This window comes from Colletes gigas, unplaced genomic scaffold (assembly GCF_013123115.1).
Source record: "Colletes gigas isolate AHSC1104 unplaced genomic scaffold, ASM1312311v1 Colletes_gigas_Sc00028, whole genome shotgun sequence".
Taxonomy (NCBI): Eukaryota; Metazoa; Arthropoda; class Insecta; order Hymenoptera; family Colletidae; genus Colletes; species Colletes gigas.
Window position 1 is genome coordinate 2,299,214 of NW_025106657.1, and position 12,473 is coordinate 2,311,686.

The window sequence follows — 12,473 nt, forward strand, 5'->3', positions numbered from 1 at the left end:
CGTTATTATCAGCAATAATAGTCTGTAAAATGAAATTACAGTAATATTAGGCCCGTTTCAAATTTTCACGTTGCATCACGAGTGTTTCTTTTTATTGCTATCCTTTGTAAATAAATCAAATCGTTAACTTCTTTTGTTTATTTGTTCCGTTAAAAATTACTCGTACCATACAAAATGCCATCGTTTCTTCGTCGAACAGTATTCAACTGAAACGTTCTTAATAACATATCGTGCAATTACATTATATTTCTCGTCAGACTAGGTACAATTTCGTCTCGTCACGAAATTTAATCAATGAAACGGAAAATTAAATCAGTGTCTCGATTCGTAAATTTATAATTTTCTGCTTTAACAGACCGATACGTAAGTGCAGTATAAGTGCAGGTTTCTGCGAGGCGCTCCTCCGCCATTCTTTTTTCTTTTTTTTTTTCTTTTAACATCGACACCTTAGATTTACGATTTTTTATTCTTTTTATTCTTTTTCTTAACAGATCATGTAAAAAATTTCGACGACAACCATATCGTCTGTATTTTTATCGCGTTCGGTTTTTATTAGGACCAGTCGTAACGTAGTTTCCATCGAGGCACAAACTTTTATCTGTAATTTAATCCAACGACCACTAATAGAAAACTGTTTGGCTCTACACGAGCAAACAATCGTACCAAAATTCGACTTTACTAATTTTTGTGCTACGTATCACGTGTTTGTCAATGTTTCGTTGAGCAAAGTTCTCATAAAAACTGTACCTATTCGTGGAAGCAAAGGGTAATTTAAATATTCAAAACTCGAGATAAAAATAACCAATTCTCTCACTCAATGAAAAAAACAGATTTATCGTTTTGTAGAATATGTAAACTCAAACAGGAATAGAAAATTATTGCGTATAAACTCTATGAAAGTTTAAATATATCGCTAATAATCATCGATAGTCCATACAACAATAAATATGTGTAAACGTTTTAAATCGATGGTTTGCAATTTCTGACGTAAAACCTAACCCACTATATTACAGTGACTAGTCTTAATAAGCACCTCAAGTGTGCAGACTAAATTCTGGTTTAATGCAAAAATAAATAATATTATTTACAATTGTCCTTAAAGTAAACTCTTCGTGACTCAAGAATGACGTTTTAAACTGCGGTACGTTGCACCACGTAAAGAATTTAGTACAGTAAGAAGTTTCAAGTATAATAAAATTTCATTTACATTAAAGCTGAATTTATGCAAGGAACTTTGGATGAAGGCATGCTGCCATTGTTATACAATGTCTGACGACTGCTCGGTTTCGTATAAGCTTGCCACTTATTTCAGACAATAATAACGACTTGACACTAACATCGATGGCTTGTCGCGTTACGAAACAGAAATGCTGCGTAAAAATTCGGCCAGAAACCGCGTCCGTGCTCGTCCAATTAGACCGTCTTGTTTCATTAACTCTTTGCAGTTCGATGACCACTTGCATCGACAATTTTTACCACACATTTTCCACGAATAAATATACATAAACGTGTTCATCGTTCTCATTCTTGTCGAACGTTCTTGCACATAAAAAGTCTGACAATTATTGTTCTTGCGCCGCAAAGAGTTAAAAGTCGTAATCCTATAGAGTCGTAATATTACGTTCCATATTTAAATTTACACCGAACGAGCTATTTCCTCTAAAGTCAACAGGCATCAAGTCGTTAACATTCTCGCGAGATCGGTTAAGACTCGCGCCAGATGTCTGCAGATGTTCGAAACATTAATGTCGAAGAAGCACGGGACTCGTTTACGACTTAAAGTTAAACTGTACAATTGGTGAAAATAATTGGGAACGTTTTCGAGGAGTCGAAAGTTTCTTTTACTTTTCTCGTAAAACTAATTTATACGGTTTTGCTTACCCGGAGTAGGAAAAAGTTGCATTATTTTCAGTTAAAAACGTCAAACAATGAAAGTTTTACTAGAAAGCTGTCGTTTCAATTTCGTTCAATATTGTGTAAATTAGAATATATTATGACCAATTTAATTTCCTTCGTTATTTGTTATTCATTAAAAATATTAAATTTGTCACGTACGATTGAGAATGAGTTGAGTGATTCAAATTCAGCAACTTTCTCCTATGCATTTAGTAACTAATTTTAGTTAGAATAATTAAAAATATTTTCTGAGAATCTCAAAGAGCGTATTCTGCTTTAATACAGACATCTCTTTCCTATTTTTCCATTTTGTTCTCTTAAAATTGAGAGGAGCAATATATGCATCAACGATATATGGTACAGCAGTTTCTTTGGTCGATGATAAAACGATCACGTTTCGCTACGAACCAGCCTCGCGTCTTAAATCCCGTTAAAAATACTACACTTACGATAATTACAACCTAGTTAAAAATAAAAAAATAAAAAGAAAGAAACAGTCGTTTACAAAGATCATGTTTGACTCAGGAAACTGTTGTTTTTGGTGATCAAGCCGGCACTGCTTTCCGACATCGGTATCACGGCTGACTTCTCGCCCTTCGGTAGTTTCGCGTGCGACTTTATATTCGGTTTCAGACCTTTCAGGATATTCTGGAAACGAAGACGAACGTTTCTTATTTGACGATACAGAGCTAAAAATTAATGAATTTTGTTTATAATGCACAAACAGTTTACCTCTTTAACGGATCCTGGAGTCACGATCAGATAATAGATAACGTAGCCTGGTATCCAAATCATAGATGACAAACTGAGACAGACACCCACGATCTCCGCCCATGTCGGGTACTCGTAGTCGTTTCCATATTTTAAAGGCTTATACTGAACGCATTGGAACACGAATATGGACTGGAAAAAGAAGCAAAGGATTAGTATGATATTTTGAAGTTCGAAATTAAATCTAAAAGTCATGAAAAATTATTCGACAGACGTTCCATCATTCCCGTCCCATTCTACGAAGTAATTAACGCTTACAATAATCAATAGGAATTGTTGAATCTGGTTTGGGTATATAGCGTCAAAGTAAATCTCAAAATAAACATAGAAGACAGCATAAATTATAGCAGGTGGTATAGTCATCGAATATAGGATGAAACGCTCTTTAAAACGAGCGTTCATTCAAGTCGATAGCTTAATTAGTTCCGGAGATATGACAATTGTTGTTTCAAGTCGAGCGTCAAAGTAAATGTCAAAATAAACATAGAAGATAGCACAAATTATAGTAGCTGTTACGTTCATTGGATAGGGGATGAAATGCCCTTTAAAATGAGCGCTCGAACAAGTCGATAGCTCAATTGGTTCCGGAGATATAGCGATTTTAGTTTCGAGACGCATGGCTGGTTCCGGAGTGTTTGTTTTCGTCGCGAGGTCAATGAACTTACGAGACAGAGAGATCCAACGCGACGCGTTAGACGAAGACAGACGTAGTCAAATTAAGAAAAATACCACTTTACATAAATTACGATATCTCCGAAACGGAAAGTCGGATCGACAAAAACCAAAAGCCATTTCAAAGAGGAAGGTTTACCGCTGCCAACAGTGGTTCAATTATTAATAAAACATTAGTAGTTTCGGAATTACATACGTCTAAAGTTTTAATATTTGTAATACGCGTTAATAGCCTTTTTAAGGCGGAGACAGAGATCACAATGGAAATTGAAAATTACCCTTTCACTTAAATTGTGATATTTCGAAAACGGAAAGTCGGATCGACAAAAACCAAAAACTATTTTAAAGGGGAAGCCTCACCGCTTTTAACAATGGCTTAATGATTAATAAAACACTAATAGTTTCGGAGCTACACGCATCTAATGTTTTAGTACTTTTAATACGCATTACTAGACCGTTTATTAAAATATTATAACCAGCGAGTAAATTATCCGGGCAATTTTATTTGTAACAATTCTGTTAAATGTTTTCGACGTTATCGACAACGATTATTTCATTAAATTTCGTAGCTAATATAGAACAGAATGTTACTTTTAAGTTTGACTCTGCTTAGGAATATTTGGTTAAAGCTCATTTACAGTTTCGAAACATCACGTAAAACGAACATCGATCACACGTCAAACGAACGCACGACATTCTACGAAGACATAGACAGATCGATGCAAATTACACGCGCCCTACAGAAGTAAATTACGACCCTGTCAAAATTGATCGATCGTTCTTTGCAAATGTTGCTAGAAACTTTTTATACGAACGGCACGCGACGGCTTCTGATTTTCAACGAAAGTTTGATATACTTACGGCCATGATCATTGGCGCGAATACCACCCAGCATATGTACCAGAATTTATTCAATCGTATGCCCATCATTTGATGGATGCAGTCGCAGAACTTTTGCGCCCCGAATATCCACGATATCGCGATTGTTTGGAAGAAACAGACCCACAGGATCGACATTCCGCTCGCTGAATAGAAATCCATTAACTGGAATATATACACTCCTCCCTGGAGCATAAATATAACATTTTTGTTATAACACACAAATTATTTCTTATTTATTTTATACATACTTTATTCATGTCAAGCTCGTAAAAGTTTTTACATCTATTGTGTGTGTGTGTTTATTATACAGAGTGACGTATACCATGAATTACTTATTCATTTCTTTATATATAATACACTCCTCCCTAGAGCATAAATATAATATTTTTGTCATAACACACAAATTCTTTTTTATTTATTTTATATATACTCTATTCGCGTCAAGCTCGTAAAAGTTTTTACATTTATTGTGTGTGTGTGTTTATTATACAGAGTGATGTATACCATGAATTACTTATAGATTTCTGTATATAAACAATCACAACTTTATATAAGAAAGGTTTTATAAGGCCTTCGAATCTTACTGTTTTTAAGACATCACGTGATCAATTACTACACTGACTTAAAAAAAAACTCGTTCATACTATCACGAACATATAAACGGGTTTTAACATCCAGTTGAACCTGATTTACGATGAATCCAGTGCATTTGTAGTAGTACGAGCAAGTTTATCTGAAGTGGCATTAAATGATCCGAACTATTTTTTTAAATATTATGTAAAAGTATTTAAAAGGTTTCTGGTGACGTTAGATTTCTGTTAAATTACTGTTTTATACATTTGTATACTAACGTTGGTCACCATTGGAAGTCCCAGAACGAACATAAGAAGACAAATGGCGATAGTGAACTTGTTTCTGTGGGGACGTAGAAGTTCTGGCCAATTGTCGACCACTCCTGTGATGAAGGACTCCACGATACAGAACTCACTGTCGATTCCGAGGATCTGTGGCAAAGGAGAAAAGCATTTTTCTTAAATTCAAACACTTTTTCATGCAACAAATAGTATACAAGAAAATTCTAAAACAGCACTATTTTATTTTTCATCGTTCAAGACATTTTTAATTACAAATTTCCGTTAGTTATTTAAATTATTGCATGATGAAACAGCGGCGAACAGTGGATCAAACTGCCCATATTGAGGAAAAAATACGACAGCATCAATATGACAGATTCAATTTGCATAAACATTGGTATTCCAATGTGTTTGAGGTCGCTGATTATAAGTCTAAAGTCAAAGTTTTAGAAACCAAAATGGCTGATCCAAAGTGAAGTGATAATTTGCGATAAGAGACAAAAAATTAAGAAATGTTTTGTGCGGACATCTTTATCGATTCTGATACCTCAATCACCTTTATCCGAAATTATAATAAAAAGAACTTGGTTATACAACATTGCAAAAATCGACTTTTCTCCTCGCTCGAATCAAATTCTAAATAATATAGAGAATCTTATCGGTACTGGTAAACAGACATTGATCACAAAAGAAGTGAACAGCACACTTCTTGGCTTGGGTTAGTTAATTGTTCCTTACGAGCAGCATGACGAAGAAGATTATGGACCACACCGGGGCACCAGGAAGCTTCAGGACGACCTCGGGATAAGTGAGAAACACGAGACCAGGTCCGCTCTTGACAACTTCGGACACATCGTTACCTTGCTCCGAAGCGATGTGACCCAGTATGGAGAACGTCACGCAACCAGCCAATAGGCAAGTTAGGGTGTTGACTATACAAGTGATTAGTGCGTCTCTGCAAGACAAAACTTACATTTTCAAAGACTTCGTATCGAAGACAACGACATACAATAAATAACGAACTTAACGAAAGCTCCAATGATCATTTAAATGATTATAAAAATTCAACCTATTACGTAACACTGTTTTATTTACAGAACAAATATTTGTCATTGATATCAATACAGATTTATTTAAATGGCAATCAGAGGCTCGAGTATAAGGATAACAAAATTAATTCGTTTTTTCCCCCCGAAGTCGAACGAACAATTTTTCGATGATTTATGGAGCGTGTGCTCCATAAATGAAGAGGAGCTTAATGCGAATTTACGAAGACGAATCTCGTGAATGCTTACTTGTAGCAGTTATGGTGGAACTTGTTGTACGATCCCAAGGCAGGCAGAGCCCCGGTACCGATACTGTACGCGAAGAAAATTTGCGTGGCTCCGTCGATCCATGGTCCAGGCGATAGCAACTCCTTCCACCTCGGTGTGACGTAGTATAGCAAACCGTCGGAGGCGCCGTCCAACGTCACCGCTCTTCCCAAAAGAATGAAAAGCACCACGTAGGGGAACAAGGCTGAAAACCAGATGATCTTACCGCTCTGATGAAGACCACGCCGGATGATAAAGTAAACGAGCAGCCAGCCGAGAATCAGGCAACCCAACAGCTCCCATTGGATCCCACCGATGGTTTCGATACCGGAGGTGATCCCAAGAACTCGTCGTCTGAAATTGGAAATATCACAAGCCATCATTACATAATCATTCGTCGAGCTTTCAAACGATAGTCGAGTTTATCAGAGAGTGCGTTGGAACAATTTTTATTAAAGAAGATCAGCATTGTATGGAAGAGAAATGAAATTGGCTGAAGAACGATGGCAGAAGAGCATAAAGCATCCTACTTGAGATTATAATTTGTTGCGTTTGTGAATTAATATACGGTAAAATTACGATTATGCGGCATACTCGGGACTGGGACGATGCTAGTAAATCAAATATGCTGGATAATTGAGCTATATCTACATATGAAGTGATAAAAACGATGAATTGGACCACTTGTATGGGGGTTTTCTCACTTTACTGGGTTAAAGAACAACCTTTCGAACATTCTTGGCATTTCTACTTATTCTTCACTAAAATACGCGTCGTTTTGCATTTTGAAACATTAAAATCCTTCAATCCGTTTAGAAGTTACGATTTTTTAAACGTACGCATGAAATTTCAGGGGAATCATTCATTCATGGTCAGACATTGTATTTTCGGCAAAGAATTTTTTTCTCCAAACTGAGTAGGATTTCGGGAATATGTCTCTTAACCAAAAATGATTGTAATTAACCCCTGCAATTGAAAATAATTTTTCCAGAACGATTTGAAAAAATTTTTTCCCCCCGAAAAATTTCTCCACCAATTGAATTTTTTTCTCGAAACTGGGTAGGATTTTGGAGATATATCTATTGACCATAAATGATTGTAATTGACCCTTGCAATTGAAAATAATTTTTTCAGAACGATACCAAAAAATTTTCCAGTCAATATTCATTCATTGTCAGACATTGTATTTTTGGCAAAGAATTTTTTTTCTCGAAAGTGCGTAAGATTTTAGGGGTATGTCTATTCACAAAAAATGATCGTAATTGACCTTTGCAACTAAAAATAATTTTTCGAAGACAATTCGAAATTCCTTTTTTTTCACCCAAAATGTTCAGCACTTACACCAATTTTTTTCTCGGAACTGCGTAGGATTTCGAGTTTATGTCTTTTGACCAAAAATGATTGTAATCGACCCCCGCAACTAAAAATAATTTTTTTTGAACGATTCGAAATTTTCTTTTCGTCGAAAAATTTAGCCTCTGTCGATTTTTCTTAAAAATTCGTCTTTGATTTTTAATCATTTCGTTTGACGCTCTATAGAAAAGTTTTCTAATACCTTTTTGTAGGTATCTACGAACTCTACTTCCCCCCAAAATTTCATTCAAATATATTTACTATTGTAGGAGTTATGATTATTTGAAAATTGGACCATTTTTATGGGGTTTCCCTCATTTTGCGAGGTCAAGGATTAACTTTTCGATTATTTTTGGATTTTCTACATATTCTTTACTAAAATACGCGTTATTTGCCTTTTGAAACATCAAAATCCTTAAATCCGTTCAGAAGTTATGACATTTTAAAGATACGCATGAAATTTCGGAGTGACATTTCTGGCCTGAAATTATATTTTCGCTAATGAATGTTTTTTCTCGAAAATGATTAGGATTTCGAGGGTATGTCTATTGACCAAAAATGATTATAATTAACTCCCGCACTCAAAAATAATTTTTTTAGAATTATTTGAAATTTTTTAATTTGGTCGAGAAATTTGTCCTCCTACCACCTATATATTCTTCTTAAAAATTTGTTTCTTGCTAAAGTTACGCTTTATTCATCAACTGTTTAGTATCCACGTCACTGCTGGTTGCACGCGGTTGTGACTTCTTTGTTTGTGTGAAATATAATCCGTAATATCTACCGAAGAATAGTCGGGCTAATGGAAATGGATATTATTTTTTATTGTAACCGAGCATGGGATAATTCTTTGTGCAAAAATGAATAAAAAATGTGGAATAAATTTTTGTATACGAAGTTTCGATTTTGAGATAACGAATTTTGTCGAATGTGTCTGACCATATTTTGTTCCTTCTACTTACGTTGGTGTTTTCACTTGCGAATACTGACGATCTAGACTATATTGATTGATTTTTACTAATTAGGAGATAATAATAATCGACGGAAGACGGCTAAAATCACTATGGACGTTATGCCAACGTTAACGTAAGTAGAAATAACGAAGAATGGTCGGACGTGTTCTCCAAGTCTGACTCAAATGCCCGCGTACTACTGACAATTTTCAAACTCGATTTCTTTTGACACAAAACATCGTGTTAAATAAACTTATTCCAACTTCCATTACATTTTACATGGAATATTGTATGTAATATCCATTTTTTAAACGTTCACAGCTACGAAAGTTTTACTTACTCCCAATATTCTTCAACAGGCGTGGTGTAATGAAGGGTAGTATTACTACTCGGTACGTTTGCATTATTCGTACCATTAACGTGAGAGATATTCTTGAACTTTTCTGAAGCGTCGTAGCAATAATCAGTGTTCCACCAATTGCCTGTAAAATTACCATAGTGTTGATTAACGACAAAGAAGTAGCATATCGATTAGGAAACTCGAAGAGCATTTTTAATTTGTAATCGTTTTACTGACCACAACCGTTCCAAGGAACTCCAGGTAACTTGACGAAGGTACTAATTAAGTAGAAGAGTGTCCATGCAATAATGATGCAATAGTAGATGTCTAGGAAGAATACGATCGTCATAGTAGCGTATCCAACCCCTGAAAAACATAAAAGTTAAAGATTAAACGTTGTAAACTGATTGCAATATTGTAATAATTTCTGGGAGTAACTAGTTAAAAACAATTTATACTTTACATAGTCGATTTTCAATAATTGGTAAGATACATGCATCTAAGTATATTCATAACTCGTTTCACTAGCTCATCAATTTTTTATAAATGCAACATAAAACAAAATGACGAAGTTTTAATATTCCAAAAGTTATTGATGTTAATTATATCAAAGAATTTAAATTAAAAATATAATAAAAAATAAAGTACCTTGTAACAAAGGACACAATTGTCCCACCAGGGTCATCCCTCCAGCGCCAAGGTATTGGCCAATGGCCACTTCTTGAAAGAATATGGGAATCCCACAGAACACCATAGCGATGCCATAGGTTATCAGAAACACACCTGCAATCGATCGAGGTTTCGTATCAGTATGGTTTTATCGTGAAAGAGCTCTCGAGCACAGAATCGAACGTATTCGAATCGTGCATGCATCGTGCAAACAGTTGCAATTAGGCAGGGAGCGCATTCACAATGCATGATCACGGTGTATTCATCGTCAAAAATTAATTGTCCTCGCTTATTAGGAACGTTGTCATGGATACTGATCGTGACCCTCGATACGTATAATTAACGTGTCGCTCCATTTTAATGTAATTGTTTACAAACAGCACGCTCGGTCATACAGAAGCCACGTAATTTCAATAATTTCGAAAGGACGAGCAACGAATGCATTTAAATCGTGCCGTTCGAGGACGAAAATATTCGACGACCTTCTGAAACGATCAACTTTTGCGGCCTCAAAATATTTCAAACACCTTGAAGCCTACGAATATATTTTAGTTTTTACTAAAATTGCAATTTAAACTGCTAATTATTTGCACTATTTTCATGACGAATATACTCGTCGTAAGACAAAATTTTGCACTGTTCTTCATGACGAGTATACTCGTCAGGAACAGTTAACCAGTTAACACAAAATTTTGCACTTTTTTCATGACAAGTATACTCGTCATAATACAAAATTTTGCATTTTTTTCATGACAAGTATACTCGTCATAATACAAAATTTTGCACTGTTTTTTATGACGAGTATACTCGTCAGGAACAATTAACCGGTCAACACAAAATTTTGCACTTTCTTTCATGACGAATATACTCGTCAAAACAAACTTTGCATTGTTTTTCATGACGAGTATACTCGTCAGGAACAGTTAACTGGTTAACATAAAATTTTGCACTTTGTTTAGGACGAATATACTCGTCATAACACAAAATTTTACACTGTTTTTCATGACGAGTAAACTCGTCAGGAACAGGTAACTGATTAACACAAAATTTTGCACTTTTTCATGAGAAGTATACTCGTCATAATTCAAAATTTTGCATTTTTTTCATGACAAGTATACTCGTCATAATTCAAAATTTTGCATTTTTTTCATGACAAGTATACTCGTCATAATACAAAATTTTGCACTGTTTTTTATGACGAGTATACTCGTCAGGAACAATTAACCGGTTAACACAAAATTTTGCACTTTTTTTCATGACGAATATACTCGTCGTAACACAAAATTTTGTACTGTTCTTCATGACGAGTATACTCGTCAGGAACAGGTAACTGATTAACACAAAATTTTGCACTTTTTCATGAGAAGTATACTCGTCATAATTCAAAATTTTGCATTTTTTTCATGACAAGTATACTCGTCATAATACAAAATGTTGCATTTTTTTCATGACAAGTATACTCGTCATGATACAAAATTTTGCACTGTTTTTTATGACGAGTATACTCGTCAGGAACAATTAACCGGTTAACACAAAATTTTGCACTTTTTTTCATGACGAATATACTCGTCAAAACAAACTTTGCACTGTTTTTCATAACGAGTATACTCGTCAGGAACAGTTAACTGGTTAACATAAAATTTTGCACTTTGTTTAGGACGAATATACTCGTCATAACACAAAATTTTGCACTGTTTTTCATGACGAGTAAACTCGTCAGGAACAGGTAACTGATTAACACAAAATTTTGTACTTTTACAGGACGAATATACTCGTCGTAACACAAAATTTTGCACTGTTCTTCATGACGAGTATACTCGTCAGGAACAGTTGACTGGTTAACACGAAATTTTGTACTTTTTCATGACAAGTATACTCGTTATAACACAAAATTTTGCCCTCTTTCCATGACGAGTATACTCGTCAGAAACAGTTGACTGATTAAGAGTCGTTCGTTGATTTCTCTGGCCGCGATGCAATCAAAAGAACTCACCGCCACCGTTTTTGTAACACAAATACGGGAAACGCCAGACGTTGCCCAAGCCCACGGACACGCTGATGCAAGAGAAGAGGAAGTCGAGCTTGTTGTCCCAGCCACCGCGTTCCGTGTCCTCCACTCGACTTCCGACCTCCGACACTTTACCCTGCGGGGACGAGACGGTCATCTTGGGCACCGGTCGCGAGGACTTCCGTTTCTTGTCCATTCCGGCTGATTTGGCCTTGAACTCTATGAAGGCTTGGTCCGGGTCCACGTGATCCTTCTCCTCGCCCCAATAGTACATCTTCTCGGCCATGTCTCCTGAAATCAGCGTCGATTACGTTCGTAATTCGGTGACCTTAAACATTTGATGCACGACCCTGACGGAGAATAATTGATTATGAGCGCGTTACAGCGTACGGTTACGTAAAAGTGTCCTGCTGGCGGAGGACATCGAGTCGTCTAGGACGAACACGCGATACACCGGGGGCATGTAACAAACGTGTTGCATAATGCATCAACCTCTACTATCGTCTGTGTATGTACTGTGATTCTTAATTATACAGAGTGTCTCGTAACTAGTGCAAGCAATTTTAACCATCGAGAAAATGTGGAGTTTCTAAGAAAATCAACGATAGTGAATTTTCTTGCTCGTAAATATATTTGGCAGTAAAAGACTAATTAAGAACTGTCTGATAACCCATTACGAGCCAAAATAATGGAACCTTCGAATATACTTTGATCCATTAACCCCTTGTAATTTTTCAAATGTATACTATTTAATTTTGTTTA

At 35.7% G+C, this 12,473-nt stretch overlaps 1 protein-coding gene across 1 annotated transcript; it reads right to left on the reverse strand.

Annotated features, from left to right (window-relative positions):
- Positions 1 to 1,286: 1,286 nt before the first annotated feature.
- LOC122401778 (sodium- and chloride-dependent GABA transporter 1-like) lies at positions 1,287 to 11,997 on the reverse strand. The gene is made up of 10 exons (XM_043404131.1): positions 11,697 to 11,997; positions 9,683 to 9,817; positions 9,272 to 9,400; positions 9,035 to 9,176; positions 6,371 to 6,742; positions 5,814 to 6,030; positions 5,073 to 5,225; positions 4,201 to 4,404; positions 2,629 to 2,799; positions 1,287 to 2,544 (listed from the first exon to the last, which is right to left on the reverse strand). Exons 1-10 carry the CDS (start codon positions 11,995 to 11,997, stop codon positions 2,407 to 2,409), a joined length of 1,962 nt encoding a protein of 653 aa, XP_043260066.1. The 3' UTR covers positions 1,287 to 2,406.
- Between the last annotated feature and the right edge of the window lie 476 nt (positions 11,998 to 12,473).